Source organism: Barbus barbus (assembly GCF_936440315.1).
Source record: "Barbus barbus genome assembly, chromosome: 37".
Classification (NCBI taxonomy): domain Eukaryota; kingdom Metazoa; phylum Chordata; class Actinopteri; order Cypriniformes; family Cyprinidae; genus Barbus; species Barbus barbus.
In genome coordinates, this window is record NC_136715.1 from 20961569 (window position 1) to 20981995 (window position 20427).

Consider the following 20427-nt stretch of genomic DNA (forward strand, 5'->3'; position numbering starts at 1 on the left):
GAGTGTGGAGCTATAAAGACGAACCTCCGGCTTTCAGATCACACTAGAAGAAGAGGACTAGATCTTCAGATGGCTTCTCTCACAGTCAGCGTGCATCAGAACCGCTCGATGCCCAGACAGTCTGCCTTCACCATCGACAGCATCCTGGGACTCGACAGACCGGATCAGAGAACCGTCCTGTCAGCACCTTACCGACCCTGGACAGGTAAAATAACACGCTCTATAGGCACAAATATGTGACCCTGGACCACAAAATCAGTTGGAAGGGTCAATTTTTAAAATTGAGATTTAAACATCATCTGAAAGCTGAATAGATAATCTTTCCATTGATGTATTTGTGTTTGTTAGTACAGGGCAATATTTAGCTGAGATACAACTATTTGAAAATCTGGAATCTGAGGGTGCAAAAAAATCTAAATATTGAGAAAATCACCTTTAAAGTCGTCCAAATCAAGTTCTTAGCAATGCATGTTACTAATCAAAAATTAAGTTTTGATATATTTATGCTAGGAAATTTACAATATATCTTCACAGAACATGATCTTTACTTAATATCCTAATGATTTTTGGCATAAAAGAAAAATCGATCATTTTGACCCATACAATATATTGTTGGCTATTCCTACAAATATACCTGTGCTCCAGGGTCACATATATTTCAGATATGTGTTTTTCCATATAGGCCTGTAGGCTACTTTAAACCCGAAACTGGATTACTTCTGTAAAACTAAGCGTAAATTTCTTGAGTGATTTGATATTCATTATTTTACCTGTACAAGAACGGTCCGTTATGCTGCTTGACTTTGCAAGATGGAAGTAGTTTTCATATTATTTTAATTACTTAATAAACACACTGGTTTGTAGTGTAAATATTTTTACTGTTTACTGCACTTATTCAAAGACAATTTGCAAAATAAAGTGGATACAACAAGCATTATGTATCAGTCTTTAAAATATGCTAATATTTATTTTCATATATAACTTGAATAATTGTATGTACCAGTTTTTCCCCTATTTTTAGAGTAGGCTATTTTTGTATGTTTTTAAAGTGAAAATACCCTTTAAAATACATACAAATTAGAAACAATATTGTTGACAATATTGGGGATTATTAAGGTAAATATTATTTTAAATTTAAATAAAATAATAAAATTGGTAATTAATATTACTAGAAACTAGGAAGTTATGGATAAAATGTATGTTTTACAATAAAATACTTCAATATTTACTTTCCACTTTTTTTTATTGTATTACTTGCCTTTTTTGTAATTATTAATGACGTTTTTGAGGGAAAATTGCTTCAAACTAAACCCTGCACCAAAAATGGGCTTCTGGGAATCATTTCGAGTTATGAGTCAGTTTACTGAACCGATTCTCTGGAGCGATTCGTTCGAACAAACCGATTCACTTGAATAAATCGCACTTTCCAGCACGAACTGATGGAGATTATTCCCTAGCATAATGTTTTTCTGTTTTATTTACTTCAGACGTGAAACCAGCTGGTCAGAACCGTGGCGTGGTCGCAGACAGTGATGTTTCAGTGGATGTGAGGGTGAATGAAGACAGTAAATCACCAGCAGACGCTTACAGGAGAACACTGAACTGGTACATCGGGCGCAGGCCGAGGACGGCTTTCTCTAGTGTTCAGGTAAATGTTGAGCATGGACATGTGATTTACTTAACCATAACATATATTTCATATTTAATATTTAACATACAACATTTAATATTTATGTGACCCAGGACCTCAAAACCAGTCATAAGGGTCAGTTGTTTTAAAATTGAGATTTATACATCATATGAAACCTGAATAAATGCGGTTTGTTAGTACAGGACTACGGAAGCGTATTGCATTCACTTGAGGTAAAAAAATCTACTCTGTTTTTCTGAATTAACGACTTAATTATCTCAGAATTACGAGATAATTTTTCATTTAAAAAAAGTTTTTGCTCTGTTTTTCTGAATTAATGACTTAATTATCTCGTAATTCTGAGATAATTAAGTCGTTAATTCAGAAAAACAGAGTAGATTTTTTTTCCTCAAGTGAATGCAATATGCTTCCGTACAGGACAATACTTGGCTGAGATGCAACTATTTGAAAATCTGGAATCCGAGGGTGCAAAAACGCCTTTAAAGTTGTCCAAATTAAGTTCTTAGCAATGCATATTACTAATTAAGTTTTGATATATTTACAGTAGGAAATTTACAACATATCTTCACGGAACATAATATCCTAATGATTTTTGGCATAAAAGAAAAATGGATAATTTTGAATTTATTTTTGGCTATTGCTACAAATATACCTGTGCTACTTACTTATGACTGCTTTTGTACTCCAGGGTCACATATGTGCTATTTTTCCTTTAAACCATATGTTCCAGCACTAAATGAGTGGGTTTATTTTATTCAAAATAAAAGTCTTAACGCACAAAACTGCAGGTTGTGAACTAAACTATAATTTTTGCAACCTATTACACTGAAATCTCAAAATATTGAAAGCTGTTTCAGCCATGGACTATTTATGATTTCTATAGATATAATAAATAAAGAGTAAACTGTGTTTTTATCTGTAATTAGTGCTGTCAAACGATTAATCGCATCCAAAATAAACGTTTTTGTTTACATAATATATGTGTGTGTGCTCTGTATATTCAATGTTTATATAATAAATATGAATATAAATTTATACATGTAAATATGTTCAAAATATATGCTGTATGTGTGTGTATTTATATATACATAATAAATATAATATATATATATATATGTAAATAAAAATGTGATTAATTGTTTGACAGCACTATTAACTATAACTATACATTTTTATGTCCAGATCAAGATATTGGAGAGTGTGTTTCAAGTGAACTCATACCCAGGCATCGATATACGTGAAGAACTTGCTAAGAAACTGCATCTGGATGAGGACAGAATTCAGGTAAAGACTGGTGTATATTTATATATTGATAACCAATATTATTTATTTAGTATAGCACTTGACCTGTATATGTACTAGACCTAGGACTTAATACTAAACTAGAAGATGTGAAATGTAATAAGTTTAAATTGAATATGTTTATTGCAGATAATTGTCTGATATTTTTTGTCTGTCTCTTAGATTTGGTTCCAGAACAGAAGAGCGAAGCTGAAGCGTTCACACAGAGAATCTCAGTTTCTCATGGTGAAAAACGTCCTCAGTGATATACAGTCCAGCAGAGATGAACGCTGATTGTCGCAGATCCACATTTGATCCTATTATTATTATTTCTGTCGCTCTGCCTTGTTCTGTGATGTTGTAATTTATTATATATGTCTTTACCGGTTATGTAATTATGAATCTTTTACTATGATTTAAATGCTAAAGATTCTTATTGTGTTTGCTGAAAATATAAAAGAATAAAGTCAGTATAAACACAATTTTAATGTAGGTTTTTAATTCTGCGAAGGTTTCTCTACTTCCAAGTGGAGTTAAGTTAACATTATCTTCTGCCAACTGTTACGCAAACACATCACGCTCCACCTCCAAACTAATTAGTGCTTTGTAACTAGGGTTTAGTAAACCTATTAAGCATTGATTGGGTCACAAAGGGGGGTTTCTCTGAGGGGGGCATTTCAGCAGAATTACATTTGCATTTGAGGTAGTCGTGGGATTTTAACATTTCCAGCACTTGCACAGTTTTGTGTGTTTAAAAGGATGTATTATATTATATTATATACACATAATACACATATACATATGCAAACACCAGATGGGGCTATTGTTTTAAATCTTGCTCTGAAATAATGCCTTTTTTCTCATTTGTTACAAAAATACACTGAAATTACTTAGAAATGGCTAGTAAATACTAGTTTGTTTTAAATAGTGTTTTCTTGTAAAATGTACACCAATAATTGTATTATTTACAATATATTTTTTACAGTGTAGACTGAAAATAAAAAAAAAACAACTGTTTTTAAATTAACAAATGCATTCTGTTAATAATATAAGGTATAAAATGACAGTGATCTACCTAAAAAATATTTTAAGAAGTTAAAATATAGTCAAAAATATTTTGTACATGCCATGGTAGCAACTGATATTTTGAAGTTGTAGATAAAACAAAGACGAAGTAAATAATGTAGACCTCAAAATATTACATTTAATTCAATGTGTAACTTGCCGTTTGAAAAATTTATATGAATAAATAATTTATTGCCATTGCTGTAGAACAACGAGATTACATTAGAGCCTCAATCGACAGCGCAATTTCATAAAGTGCAAATGCATTTTAAATTAATTTCTGAGTAAAAGTTGTTTCTTTTGTTTGAATTTGTTCAATGTATTTTTTCAAAATAAAAATATAGTCCAAAATACATTTTAAAAATAAATGTCATGTTTAGGAGTAAAACTGAGGTAGGAACTATTTTATTTAAAATATTGGGAATACATTTTAATATTATTAATTATAGTTATTATAATTATGAGTGAAGTGACATTCAGCCAAGTATGGTGACCCATACTCGGAATTCGTGCTCTGCATTTAACCCATCCAACATGCACACACACAGCAGTGAACACACACACACCGTGAACACACACCCGGAGCAGTGGGCAACCATTTATGCTGCGGTGCCCGGGGAGCAGTTAGGGGTTCGGTGCCTTGCTCAAGAGCACCTCAGTCGTGGTAGTGAGGGTGAAGAGAGCACTGGACATTCACTCCCCCACCTACAATCCCTGCCGGCCGGAGACTCGAACCCGCAACCTTTGGATTACGAGTCCGACTCTCTAACCATTAGGCCACGACTTTCCACCACAACAAAAGCAAAAAGCAAAAGCTACGTATTTCCTTTGTCCAGAATATCAAAGCACATTTTCACAGGGTGATAACACACATTCATAGCTTTATTATTTATATTTTTATGCACTGCATAATGAATGCATCATAAAAGCTGTTGGGGGCATTGCTGGTGGGTTCATCTTTAAAGCAGCTTGTTTTGATGCGAGTGTCAATAACAGAAGCGGGGCTGAAAGAGGATCTGGGTGTATCTGTGCACCAGACTCCTCCGGCCTCCATTTCTGTCTTTGATCTGAAACAGGATCGTTGGATGTACATCGTGGCTGTTGGCTACAGAGCAGATGAGCTGAACTTTCTCTCTGTCCTTTTTTCTCCCCCAGCATTTGAGACACGGCCAGAAATATCATCAGGATTACATAGAAAGCAATATTTTCCAGGTGATGTATATTTGGAAGGAATGAAAGCGTGTTTCTTGACTGCTAACACTCAAAATAGAATTTACTAGTCCAAACCATTACTTCAGCTTTATAATTACTCATTTTTGCTTTGTTGTCTTGCACCTGCACACATCCACATTTCGGGTGTATTTGCTGGATTTTCTTTATCATCTGCTGATACAGTTTGATTTGAGGGTAGCGGATATGCATTTATGTGTCTGGTTTCAGTACAAACTGGTATGCAATTTTAATATTATTGATAAAAGAAAATGTGTTCATCTTAGCAATCAAGAAGATTGTGAATAACACATTCAACAAACAACTGATGCAGTAGCCAATCTCATATCATAGTAACAGATCATTCAAAATTCACTAATGCATCAATAATCCATGATTGTATATGATTACACACTCATCTAACATACTTCAGATGTCTCACATGTTTCCAGCGTGTCACAACAGGGTGTGAATCTCTCATATGAGGTCGGTCAGGTGTTGCAATCTGAAAGTAAATGACAATGAAATATGGAAGTGTGTTTACCACTGTGTAAATGAACATGGCTTAATAACGAACTATGAAATAATCTTGTACATGTTCAGAGTCAAACTATCATACTACTTGTATTAATATTGCAGCATGCAGTACGCTATGTATACTCACTGCATTCATTATGGAAATATTTTTATGTATAAAGTCACAAGATGATCTATCTCACTTATGGTTTAAATATGCAACATGGTGAGATCATGTGGCAGCATGTAGAACATTCATGGTTGTATAAAACTATATTTAAATAAAAATCACAGAAAATGTGTATATAGCCTACTGCAGAAAGAGTATGTTATTATGTGATATCAGAACACAATAAAGCATGCAACATATTGATTACTGTATATGTACATGTGACCCTGGACCACAAAACCAGTCATAAGTCGCACGGGTATATTTGTAATAGCCAAAAATTGCATGGGGAATAATGATACATTTTTATTTTATGCCAAAAATCGTTAAGATATTAAGTAAAGATCATGTCCCATGAAGATATATTGTAAATTTCCTTCCGTAAATATATCAAAGCTTAATTTTTGATTAGTAATATGCATTGCTAAGAACTTCATCTGGACAACTTTAAAGGCGATATTCTCAATATTTAGATTTTTTATTTTTTTTCACCCAGATTCCAGATTTTCAAATAGTTATATCTCAGGCAAATATTGTCCTGACAAACCATACATCAATGGAAAGCCTATTTTGTTCAGCTTTTATTTCAAAATATTGACCCTTATGACTGGTTTTGTGGTCATTTATTTATTTTCTAAAGGCAATAAACAGCATCTTAAACCGAATTTTCCGACAGGGATGTCTTTTTATTCTCTAGTTCTTTGCACAAAAATGGATTAAAAATATGTGTTTTTTAATACAATGATGTATGTATGTATTTGTGTATTTACTTTTTAAAAAATTATTAGGCTACTTAAACAGGTGACATAATGAGATGTGAAGCATAAACCAAACACAATAAGTACATTTTAATGCCTTAAATGATATATATTTCATTAAAATATGGAATAAACAGTAATTACTGCGTTTCTGAGATGTTATTCACTTAAATATGCATATGAAGTTTTTACTGCTATAGGCTACTATAAGTAGCCTATAGCAGTAGTCAGTAATCAGTCTGCTATTCAACATAATAGGTCAAGTCGCGCGCACTGTATTTGCATACTACAGAAACAGTAGGATTGGAATGGCATTATGCTGTGCACACACACACTTTGTGAAACTCTTGCACCTCCTTCGCTCACGTTCATTCCTATCAGTGGAGCTTCATGGACGGACAGGAATGGCTGGGTCACGGAGATTTGTTCATTTTCTCACGGCTTTGTGCGTGTTTTTGTGTTGCAGCGCTCCGGTGAACGCAGGAAAGAGAGGAAACTCGGATAAATGCAGCTACAAGGTAAAAAACACACTCGAGTGAAATCTGTAAAACATTAACGCGCGATGTTTCTGTGGGTGACACGAGCTGAAAACTTTACGAACAAGTTCAGTCATGTCAAGTTACCTCAGAAGAACGGTTAAAGCTCTTTTTTTGCAACTATGGTGAATTATTGATCACAAAACTGTGTTTTTGTAATGGGTGGAAGTTAAAATAGCCTACACGTATCCGAAAGCAAGTATATTTATTTGTAAGGCCGAGTATGTGTGTTTATTTGGGTTTACACTCTTAAAGTTCTGGTACCATAGAGCATTTGTAATGTATTTGCATGTGTTTAATAACATGGTAGCTGGTTTAGCTGGTTCAAGTTGGTCTCAAGTTACAATGTTACAAAAATCTTTGCTGGTTTATTGCTGGTCTGAGGTGGTTAAACAAAACCAAAAATAAAGGGCAAAAACTTAACTTTCCCACTTTTTTATTATCTAGTTCTTCTGAAAACCATCTATGTTTTGGTGGCTTCAAACCACTGTTCTAATGAAACTTTTTAATCTCTAATGAACTAGAGTGCACCTGTATGGTTTGTGCTATGTTTTTGAAGTTAAAGTTACAGTGTTCACCCAGTCAGGAGCATTGAGCTTTGGGAAATGGCCTTGTTAGTAGGTCAGATGTGTGAATGAGTCTCTCAGTTGGGTCTTTTGTTGATCTATTGTTGCTGGAGTTGACCTGTTGATGCTTCTGTTGAGAGTTGAATGGTGGTAGACTAGAGATCAGTGGGGAGATTGAAATTAAAAAGGCTGCACAGCTTTTCATGTAAGCATTCAGTTGAATTTCTATTCTTATCAGATCATTGTAAAAATCCAAACTATGGCGAACAAACCTTGAAAACAAAATAAACCACGGATATTTAATTATGGTTATTTAAAGGGACAGTCACCCAAAAATGAAAATTTTGAAGAATGTTGGAAACCAAACAGTTGACGGTAGCGATTTACTTCAATAGTATGGAATCAACGGCTACTCTCAGCTGTTTGGTGGTTGTTTAATATATGGCTTAAACTTTTTGATTTTATAGACAGCCACATGACTGCTTCATTAATGCTTAACTGTTTTGCATGAACGGTTGTTTAGTTATTTGCCTATACATGACTTTTATGAGTTCTCAATTATGTTTTAAAGCATTTTTGGACTACTAAAGGAACACTTCACTTTTTTTTTTGGAAATAGGCTCATTTTACAACTCCCCTAAAGAGAAACAGCTGAGTTTGACCATTTTTGAATCCATTCAGCCGATTAGCATAGATCATTGAATCGGATTAGACCATTAGCATTTGGTCATCAAAAATGACTAAAGAATTTCGATAATTTTCCTATTTAAAACTTGACTCTTCTGTAGTTACATCGTGCACTAAGACCGACGGAAAATGAAAAGTTGCGATTTTCTAGGCTGATATGGCTAGGAACTATACTCTCGTTCCGGTGTAATAATCAAGGAACTTTGCTGCCATGGGTGCAGCAGGCGCAGTGATATTACGCAATGCCTGAAAGTAGTCCCCAGCTAGGTAGTCTCGCGTAGCCAGACCTTCAGACTGACGGCTGAAGGTCTGGAATAGATGGCTGCGTTCATTGGCCAAGGCCCGCCCAAGACATGTCAAACAGACATGTCAAACAACAAATCATAGTTGGTTTCGTTTAGCGTCACGTTTCAGGGCGTGGAAATGTCGCCACAATAACAGAAACTCTCAGATGTATTTTAAAGATTCAATGCCGCGAACTTTAAATATTTCACATACTTTTGAAAATCCAACGTTTAGTTGACTCTGATAAGCATTCGTCGTCACAGTTGTAAACACGACGGCTTTCTTCTTTCGTGAGGGAGTTTGGCGCCACGGCATCTTTGTTTCCTGGCGGACCGAAAATAAACGTGACACTCGCGTCTCCTGGAAATCCGGTTTAATTCAACCAGTCAGATGACAACTTCGACATTCCTGAAGTGTTTCCAGAAAAGTGTGCCATATGCATCAGACGTTTAGACAACGGTCCGTGGGTGTGACGTCTGAGGCTGAGACTACCAGCTAGGTAACTAGTTATGATATAGCTGGGGACTACTTTCAGGCGCTGCGTAATATCACTGCACAATATCAAAGTTCCTTGATTATTACGCCGGAATGAGAGTATAGTTCCTAGCCATATCAGCCTAGAAAATCACAACTTTTCATTTTCTGTCGGTCTTAGTGCACGATGTAACTACAGAAGAGTCAAGCTTTAAATAGGAAAATTATCGAAACTCTTTAGTCAAAAGCTGATAAAATGTAAAAACTGTAACTTGAATGCAATGTGAGTCGCTTTGGATAAAAGCGTCTGCTAAATGCATAAATGTAAATGCATAAATGTAGTCATTTTTGAGCGAGATGCTAACGGTCTAATCCGATTCAATGATCTATGCTAAGCTAAGCTAAAAGTGCTACCGCCAGACCCGGAGATCGGGTCAAAAACGGTAAAACTCAACTGTTTAACTCTTGGGGAGTTGTACAATGAGCCTATTTCCAAAAAAAGTGGAGTGTTCCTTTAAGCATTATTTTGAGATTTTGAAATGTAGGCTACCCTTGCTTATGTTTTTCAGCAGTCTTTCTAACAATTTCCAATTAAAAAAGACCAGCTAGATATGTGAGTATCAGCTATCAAAAGATGATTCAAAAATTTATATGGCTGTAATACAAGATTCTTCACAAGTCCATGTTGTGTTGGCAGTGTTTGTCTTTGTCTTTTCTTCCTGCTGACCCATGTCTGGGTCGTTTGCTGATGACAGACAGGCTATTGACAGACAGATTGCCCCACAATCTCATTGTCTTGGAGGGACAGGGCTGCTTTGAAGTCATTTCCCATAGGAAGTCAGTGAACTGTTTGCTCTATTAAAATTCTTTGGCATTTCCTTTTAGGAAGCACAGTTCACCTCCCTCCACTGCTACATCAATGCCGTCCTGTTGAGAGAAACACTTCAGGTGTGAATGAATTGTGTGTTCTTGTGAGCCGTTACATTTTTTACTTCTGGGCTGACAACTTGGCTGAAACATAGTTGAACTACTTAATTTTCATAGACAACAGACAGTGTGTGACTTCATTAATGAAAGCTGGCATTTGTGAGATTCTTTCTATATGCATTTTTGTGCATAATGAAGATGTGCTTTGGCATGCTCTCCGTGTTTTAAAGACATTTTGGCTCTTTAATGCTATTTTGAGATTGTAAAATTACTGAGGAATCACTATTATGCTATATACTATTGCTCATACTTAGGTTTAGTAGTTTGTTCAACCCGTCCCATTGTATTTGTGTTATGTACTGTGTATGAATGATGCCTAAAATAATATGTCTTGTAGAGGAGATATGAGCTATTATTTTTCAATGCAAACCTTGATAAAATTGGCTAAAAAATCGACTTGGGTCAAAAACCACTCAGATTTTCAAGAAAATAAAATTTAATCGTTTGTGTTGTATATTGTCTCTATAGAGAGTTTTATACTTTGCATGATTGCATTTTTGTCAATTTTCATATGCAAAGACATTTTTGTCCATATAATTTTAATGAAGTTGTACTTTTGCTTGCTTGGCTCTTTAAAGCCTGCAGTCTGTAAGTTTTGCCTCTTTGTCGCCATCTCTGTTTGAAAACCTGGAATTGCAGTTACTTGCGGAATTATCTTCATTGGGTAGGTTGTGAGTTCCAGCGTGGATGAATCTAATGTTTTGAGGTGAATGTGTAGCTGTAACCGGTGTGAATCATGTACTTGGTAATCACAGATTCTAGCCTACGTCTTGGAATATATTGACCCAAATAAGAATTTTCACCGTATATTGCCATCTGTAAGTAACAAGTCTGCCACGCTTGTTTTGACCAAATGAGGAAAAAAGCATTACAATAAATCACGCTAATGGTGATTTAAATCTGATGATCGGTTAGCTCATATCACATCAAACCCTGCAAAGTATTATTATTGTTATACTTTATTCTCAAATTATTAATGGTAACAACATCAGCATTGCGTGACAATGAGTATAGTGTGTATTAGCGTGTACATTTCAATCTCTGTACAGCCTAATCTATAATTATCATACCATTCGAATTTCATAAGAAATTCTTTTAACTCAAAAAGCAAACTATGCTCCATTCGAATTGGTTTTCTATAAAATACAAATCTTGTGTAATCCCAGGCTATCTGTAATCAGAAACACATTTAAAACTGGAATATAATTTAATTTCATTCACGTGTGTTTCATATAATGCTTTCTGGATTATACATACCTGCAAACTTGTCGCTTTTCGGCGACAATCGCCGCTTTTATTGTCAATTGGGTCATTCACGTGAATCGTGTAGAACCGGAGAGTTTTTTTTAGGGGGGGAGGGGGGTCAGGGTCTTGCGTTAATTGACATCTGGGCCGATCGGAATCTCTACTGAGCTCGCGCCTGTCAAGAGAGGGAGGTGGGGGTGGACTTGCGTGGCATGTAGGCCATTATTGGACAATTCTTATAAATGACATTTTTTTCTGGACCAATCGGAATCTCAGCGCTTGGTTCAGGATCTTGAAACACACTGCCATCTGTGTTCGTGCCTGTCAAGAGACACCTGACCTAATGTGGAAACTCTGATGGAAATTGAATTCAAGGTAAATCAGTCTTTTTGGAGCTAAACAACAGATATTTGTTTGCTTAAGTCAAATAACGTCAGCTAAGTTAGCGGTTTTTTTTCATACAGTTAGCCTATGCTTCGAGCAAAATGCTTAATAGCAAGCAATACAAGCGGATCCAATGCTGGAATTTCCGTTAGCAAGTTGATAGCAAATTTTCTAGCCATCTAACATTGTTAGCTAGTTGTAATGTTAATTCCTGCATTGTCTGACCGTCTTGCTAACTAAAGTTAACCATTTAGCTTGCTACGTAAGTATATATATTTCAGATAGCCAACTTAGGTTGCAACCTTATCATTAGCCCCTAACTTAAGCCAGGTGCTCTGCCCTGAGTTCTGGCTACTACTCCAATTCTGAGCTACCCTGATTAACGACACGTTATGGAGGTTGTCGTGTGCGCAGCAGTCATTCAAGTCAGCTGGATGTAGCCCTACTTTTAAAGCGTTTTTGATGTGTTGATGTGGGTAGATGTGACTGTTTAGACAACAGCTGATGCGAGAGTAATACAGTGTAACAAAGCAATTTGACGTCTTGTTGCATTGGATGCGGCGCATTACTTGTAAACAATGTCTATTTAGAATCTGGCGAACGTGCAAGGCTAATGCGTTCACGGTGTCGGCGTCGCCCATTCTGCACCCCCCAACACTGTCACCTTTTTTTCTCTGATGAGTTTGCAGGTCTGATTATAGTCTGCCATCAAAATTATTTTTTGACATTTAATTGTTCTAGCTGCTGTGAGAAAAGGCTATAAACGATCCGCCACCTGCAGGATCCTCACATGTGATAGCCTACTAGCCGGGACAACTTCTTTATGTTTACAGACGTGACGTAACGATGCAGTGCCATGGTCAAATTTCCCACGAAATGTACCACTCAAATTAGAAAACATTTATTATAATCTTACCGTGGTGAATTGGGCTAAATTAAGACGATAGTTTTGAACACTGGCTGGTTATGTACTTACTCAAATATTGAATTTGGATCATTTTTAACCAAAAAAAGTTACGGATTGCAGCTTTAACATTATTTTTCGATTGTACTGAGGCATCTCTATTATGCTTTATACCATTGCTCATAATTAGATTTAGTTGTTTGAACACATCTCTAAGTTGCAAACTTTGATGCATAACCTGTCCTGCTGCGTTTGTGGTATGGGTATGAACATGGGTCAGTAAGCAGTCACCTTAGAAATGTATGTTTTGCATGGGCAAACACCACTTAAAAAAATGACCATTTTTAAGATGCAAAATTACTAATACATTTTTTAAAGAAAATGTAATCGTTTCTGTCACATTGTGTCCGTAGAGAGTTTTGAACTTTGCATCATTGTGTTTTTGTCAATTCTCATATGCAAAGACAACTTAAAACAAGTGTTTATTTTTAGGATGCAAAAAAAGTGCTAGTTTGTGTCGCATATTGTCTCTGCGGAGAGTTTTATACTTTCTGTCTTTGCTTTGTTTCCTGTTTTTGACTGCACAGTTCAGATTAAGTCTCAGGAAAAACAAAGGTAGATATTTAAATTGGCCTCTGAGCTTTGTTGGGCTCCAGCCGAGGCTCAATTGGTTCTCCGATGGGGGCCTTTTGGACTCGGATTAAAGTGGTTGTTCTCTCCGGAAGTCCCAGGCCTCTCGGCTCAATAGCATCCTGCCTTTGGCTTTCCAGCAAGCTCTGCGAGAAATCCCACTGCCAGGGCATCGTAGGGAGTCGTAGAAATGAGCCTAACTTTCCTTTCTTTCTCAGAGACTGACCTCAAGTCCCGTACCTCTGTTTAAGAAATGAAGGAATTCATTATGGAACGGATATTACCGGCTGTGTAATCGGTTTAACAAAAGTCTCATCCCCGTCCATCTGGTTAAGTTATGCTCTCTGAGAATGATGTCAGCCAAACCTCACAAACATTAGCAAGCATCTCGAAATTGTTTCCAGCGAGAGCAATGGTTTCTGGGGGTGCGATTAGCATCGGGGGAGACCGTGTTTTTCATGTGTAAACCTCAGTTGTGCTTTCAAGGGAATTGAGGGCCTTGATTAATATTCAACTTTGTGGAGCTCACTTTTCCTTGGGCGCTCAAGTAAATGTTTTGCAGAGAGCGTATTTATTTGTTCCTTAAGGAACTTTAAAGCAGTAGTTCACCAAAACACATTTGTCTTTATTTACTCACCAACCATCATGTGGTTCCAAACTAGTTTGATTATTATTATGAATATGCTGCTGACAAATTTCTTTTATAATTTTTATGAAGTCTTTAATCCATAATGCATAAATGTAAATGACTGACTATCCTTTATGAAAAACAAGATCACATATTAAGCAAAATGGGTGAATAAATGGCACTGTTTTGTTTACTACACATACTGAAGAATGCATGACGCTCACGGTGATTTCAGCGTCTGTTGTCTCACTAAATAAGGAACTAAATACATGAGATGCATTCAAAACAGCATTTTCATTTGAGAAGAACTATTGTCATGTCTTATACTCACAGAAACGTAAAGGTATTCATGGCAGCCCGTCAAAATAAAAGTTTGGTTTAACTTGAAGAAATTGTGTCAGAAATTAATTGCAGTAAATTGTACGTAATACTACTACTACTAATAAAATTATTAAAACTTTTTGTAAGGCATAATCACACAATATTTCTTCCATTTTTAATTTTAATAGTAAATCTCTTTGGTTTGCCCAAAATAATAAAGTTTGTTTAATTTACATTTCATTAAAAGATGTTTCATGCCTTCATTTGATAACCAGAAAAATGTAAATGCACAACATAGAATTTCTGGAAAAAACAAAACAAAACACTGGGCTATTGTAAAAAATAAAATTAGTTTTTATGCATTCAAATTACACACAGAATTTGGTAACAAAACAGAACGCGAGAAAAAATTTAATCTATTTCATAGGGCCCTACAAATTAAATTTTTTAAAAATAAATTGATGTTCAATTGTATCAGTTTCATGATTTTAATTCATTAGACATGGTTTTTGTTTTAATTTAAGCATTAAAAAGTCCTAAAAAATTAAAATTTATAAAAAAAAAAAAAAACGGAATCCAGAAAAATTAAAATTTAAAACATGGAATTTGGGATAAAATTAAACCAGAATTTGGCAAAAAATAAAACTGATTGCATAGTGCTCTATAAACGGTTACAAAGAAATGGCAAGCAACACATTGAATAAAACATGGAATTTGAAAGTTGAAAGACTGAAATTGTGTGTTCCTGTTCATTTTTTTATTTACAACTTTTTTAGAATTTACTTTTATTATGTGGAAAAGAGCAGTGTGAACATTCTGCTAAACACATAAACAATAATAATACAGGGTTGGAGTGACATGAGAGTTAGGTTTCTTATTTGTGAACTGTTTCTTTAATCATCTGACCTTGGGAAGTCAAACCCACCTTGAGCATTCTCAAAACAATCAGTGGTGATTTTGATGTCTTAGACGTGATTTAAAACTTGCTTACATGCAAATCATTTTCCCTGTTTATCTTCCAGTGATTTGTTTTTTTAATGATAGCCTTGGGATAGTTCACCCAAAAATGAAAATTGTCATTTACTCCCCTTTATCAAAGTCAAAGTCTGCTTTATTGTCAATTCTGCCACATTTACATCACATACATAGAGATAATTGAAACTGCATTACTCTCAGACTTTTATGTTGTTCCAAAAGAACACAAAAGAAGATATTTTGAAGAATGTTGGGAACTAAGCAGCTACCAGTAGCCATTGACTTCAATAGTATGGAAAAAATGCTATGGAAGTCAATGGATACTGCGTTGGTTACATTTACATTCTTCAAAATATCTTCTTTTGTGTTCAACAGAAGAAAGAAAAACATACTCCAATTCATTTTTGGTGAGCTAATGCATTCATGTACATGAAACGGAAGCAGTCGGATGGAAAGATGTTTTTAAACCAGAACAAATCTCATTGGTGGTTTTGACAACTGATCTAGACCAGACCTGAATTTCAGTGCTGAAATCTCCCAGTTTCAGTCTGATCAAATAAAACAAAAGCATAGCGACCCAAGTTTTACTGCGTCCCCAGACGAACACAAGCAGAATCCTGGCCAAGCCCTTCCTTTATTATGGTGGTTCAGGGATCTAATGCAAAACCTTGAGTTCTCATATGGGCCTTTTTCCATTTCTGTGTGTTTCTCAAAAGAGCCCGCACACTTTGGTTCCTTGTTCTCGTAACATCTGGTTGAGGATGAATGATGGGGAAGGGGGTGTGTTTCATGCGCTCACAGTGTGGAGAGAGAATGAAAGGGGGGTCGCTCTGAGTTATTTCTGTGCCATCTTAAGGGTGCATTGAAAACCATCCAAGCAGCTCGTCACCTTGGAGGCTGTGTCTTGTGGTGCGGTGGGAAAATCCCTGGTTGGCTGGCTCTGAATCGGCCTGGTTCGCTGAACCGCTTTGAATTCTGGGATGGAAGTCTTTCAGCGGCGACACTTCTTTTGACCGGACGAGTGTTCCTGCCGCTCACTCTGAATGGCAGGATGTCGCTGGTCAACTTAGGTATGTTAAAAGTGAATTAAGTTGGGACACTCTGTTCACCTCGGCTGGGGGCCTGTGATTGGTCTGATTTTTCTGTGATCCCATTAAAGCTCTCGGTCTAAAGTTGACCAGGCCTGCTTTTGTTTTGTGCAGAATGACATCATACATTCTTACATAACACTATGAATTTTATTTATTTATTTATTTATCAATCAATCAATCAAAAATGGTTATGGTTATTAATTTAAATGCTATTTTATAATGTCAACATCAATATTTAGTAATATCAAAATTGTTTATGTAATATATATATATATATATATATTATACACACAAATTATTATATACAAATTCTATATAATTTTACAAATAGAAATTGAAATATATTACATTAAACAACAAATAACAAAACTATATGTAAATCAACAAGTAAGCACATTCATTGAAGTAGCATTGAAGAATTATCTCATTTTTAAATGTTTTATATATATATATATATATATATATATATATATATATATATATATATATATATATATATATATATATATATATATATATATATTTAGTATTTAATGTTTTATTTTTTTGTATAATTATTGATATATAATTAATTTGAAGTATGTGCATTACTATATATATATATATTATAATAACATTTAAAAATGAGAGTTCTTTAATTTAATATTTAATCAATGCTATTTAATTGTATATGCTTATTTGTTAAAATACATATAGTTTATAGTTATTTAATTTAGTATATTTAATTAGGAATTACAAAATTGTATATGATATTGAATAATTATTGAAATAATTTATTTAATAATATTTAATGATTTACTTGTTATATATTTAAGTATTTAATTATATACACATATTTGATAATTTATACAAAATCATGATTTTTTTTATAATGAACTTCAGTACTTTAAAAACTAGATGAATTGTTTCATTATTTTATTTGTGTAATTATTTATTAAAATGCATAATATATAATAAAATATACAAAAACAATCTCTAGCATTTCTGCCATCGTATATGCTGTCATACTGCCCACTTCTATTCAGAATCCACCGTGAAATTAATAAAATGTTGAAAATTAACCATGCAAATCATTATTATTTGTAATATGGCTATAAAATGTCTCCTAAACCTAATGCAGAACAAATCTGAACATTTATTTATGCTATTTGAGCTCGCATTTTAACCTCATAGAGTTGGCAATGCTCTGGCGACCCCGAGGGCTGTAACCCGAGTCTGTGATCTGCGGTCATACCAACCCTTCCTCTTTCTCTCTGCCGCCCCACAGACTGAAGTCATTATAATCAATTAGCTGCTCTTTGCTCCGGCCTAATCAAGGATCTGGTACAGAGCAGCTTCCTGCCTGTAGGTTTCAGGCAATGATTTGAGATTATACAGTGTCTGTCGTTTGCAGGGTGAAGCATGCTCTGGGGTGGAGGCATCTTTATGTTGCTAGTTTGTGGGTGCTTGGATCAAAACCACAGCTTGTGAGTGTCCTGAAGTTGTGAAGTTGAAGTAAAGGACATTAGGTTGACGCAAATATTAGTTTCCAAGTCAAAAAATGACCCTATTTACTTACTTGTTATACATCATTATACACTTATTTTCATATAGGCTACACTGCGATTTATTATTATTATTATTTTTTATTTTGTTTTTGCAGCAATGCAATAGAGGAACCATTTTAGGTCCCTCAGGGAACCATTCACAGAACAATTCTTTAAAAAAGCCAATTTTAAAATTTCTAAAGAAACTTTTTCCACATACAAGAACCTTTTGTTTTATGAAAAGCTCCATGGATGTTAAAGGTTCTCCATGGAATCATCAATGCAAATAAAGAGCCTTTGTGTTTTGAGGTGCTTGATTCATTGGTGTGTGTTGCTCCAAAGAATCAAGTGTTTTTAAAAAATGTAATTTCTAAAGTGATTTTACTTTCAGCAAACATGAAATAGGTTGTAAACAATTCAATTTTCACTGAATTATTCTACTTGAGTACGATAAGTAAGAGTTCATGCACAGAGATTTTTTTCAAAAAGCGAAAGAAATCAAATTAATGACAGTTCATAGTTTTTCTGTGTAATCTTTAATCAAAATGCATTAAATTAAAGGTGATTTATAATATATAAAAAAAAAAAAAAAAAAAAAAAAAAAAATATATATATATATGTATATATATGTGTGTGTGTGTATATATGTATGTATGTATGTATATATAAAAATAACTACTAATTAAAAAAAAATATTAAATAAAAAATATATATAATATATATTTTCTGTGTATAGAATGAGATCCTACTAACGATGCGTTAATTAAGAGTTCATGCGTAGATGTTTTCTAAAAAGCGGAGCTTTAAACATCGGCTCTGGTGACTCTCAAAAGCAGCTTCATTATGAGTATGGATGCAACGATACCATTTTTTCAGATCCGATCCGACCCAGATAATTCTGAGTATCGGCCAATTTCGATCCGATACAGCGCAGTTTTTTTATTATTTTTTTAAATCAATGTAGAATTTCTATACTTCTGTGTCACTTTTTTATGTGTTAAACACAATATATTAGACAACTTCATTTTAATGAAAAATAACATGAAAAAATATATAGGGGCTGTTTACACCTGGTCACTTCATGCGTTTTGTAATATAAATCTGATCGCTCAAACCACTTCAGGAGGTGGTCTGGGCCGCATTCCAAACGAAACTGGATATGTGTAAACGCATCTGGTTGTTGAAACCACTTTTGTAAATTTGACTTGCCCCAAAATGTAAAAAATAAAAATAAACGTGTGAGACCGTGTTATAGGCTATATGACATTATAGTCAGGCATGACTGCGCTAATGCAACACACATCGCCGCGGACGAGTAGCTGAGCATCTCTTCAGCAAGCAGACACGCAAACTGCCGCGAATGAAACTGAAAGAAAGACGCAGACGATCAACACAATACTCTTCATTAAAAGTATAAGACAAACTTATCTTTCCAGTGCTGATGCCACGTGCTCTCCTATTGCGGTCTTTGATCTTGAAATGAGCTGATAATTAATCAAATGCAGCGCTTATCTTTTGATTTCGTTGACGTGAACTTCATTACATTTAAATATAGCGCAGGAATTGAAGATCGGATTTATATCCGTTTTGCGATTTTGTGGCCATGTGTAAATTGAAACGTTTTAACAAATCAGATAGATATCCGATCAGCGAAAACACATGAAATGACCAGGTGTAAACAGGCCCATTCATAATCTATGACAAAAAATATTATTATAAATTAGGTTAGTGGATAATTTAGCAGCAAAATTTATTCTAGCAAAATCATGAGTGCACAATTTTATAAAATCTAAACATTTAGTGATAAAATTATTTAGTGGGGAACAAATAAAAGTGAATATGCGAAGGACTATATCTGGTAAAATGTTACACATTGCTCTTTATATTGTTGTAAAATACATTGAATTTAACGACTTAAATATTCACCTGTACCTCACATTAAACTATGGAACGGCTTCAGAACACTTGGACTTTGACTTTATGGTGCCTTCTAATGTTTTTGTGCTTTCGTGGGGCTTAACAATAACACAGAATAGTATACGCACAATATCGGATTTGGATTGGTCTCGTCTGACCGATACCCGATCCGGCAGAAATTCCAGTATCGGAGCCGATTCCGATCCTGAGTATCGGATCGATGCATCCCTAATTATGAGGGGCCCTGTGCCTCGGGCTGAAGGGTTAGTCAGCATGTGTTCTGCTCTCTTGTGTCTCATCCGTCCTTCTTGGCACCGCCTCTGTGTTTTCCATTAGAGAGCGAGATGATCTTCCTTTCTCTTCCTCTTCTTCATGCTCGTGCGTTTCTGGAAGGCCGTGGGCAGCGGCGCATTCTTAACTCATGAAACCCAAAACTTCAAATCCCACAAGCCTCTGTCCTCCTGTCAAGAGGTCCATTGTTTGTGAATGTCATCCGGCAGCTCATTCTTGGCCGTGTCTTCTGGTCTCTTTTCTCGGTGTGTGTTGTGTAGCTGCTTGTTCTTGCAGGGCGGACGCACAGTGACTGTTTTATCAGCTCCAACTATTAATCCAGGCCATAGAA

The 20427-nt window shown here is 35.1% G+C and overlaps 2 protein-coding genes across 2 annotated transcripts in view; both read left to right on the forward strand.

The window, feature by feature from the left end:
• Positions 1 to 69: 69 nt before the first annotated feature.
• hesx1 (HESX homeobox 1) lies at positions 70 to 3226 on the forward strand (the record flags this gene model as incomplete). The annotated part of the gene is made up of 4 exons (XM_079395996.1): positions 70 to 205; positions 1488 to 1648; positions 2834 to 2935; positions 3116 to 3226. 4 exons carry the CDS (start codon positions 70 to 72, stop codon positions 3224 to 3226), a joined length of 510 nt encoding a protein of 169 aa, XP_079252122.1.
• A 3719-nt stretch (positions 3227 to 6945) lies between these two features.
• LOC306856658 (interleukin-17 receptor D-like) overlaps positions 6946 to 20427 on the forward strand; it is a 46197-nt gene continuing 32715 nt past the window's right edge. The window contains exon 1 of the mRNA XM_079396025.1: positions 6946 to 7167. Within this exon, the coding sequence (XP_079252151.1) occupies positions 6958 to 7167 (210 nt within the window). The 5' untranslated portion in view covers positions 6946 to 6957. The remainder of the gene's footprint in view (positions 7168 to 20427) is intronic.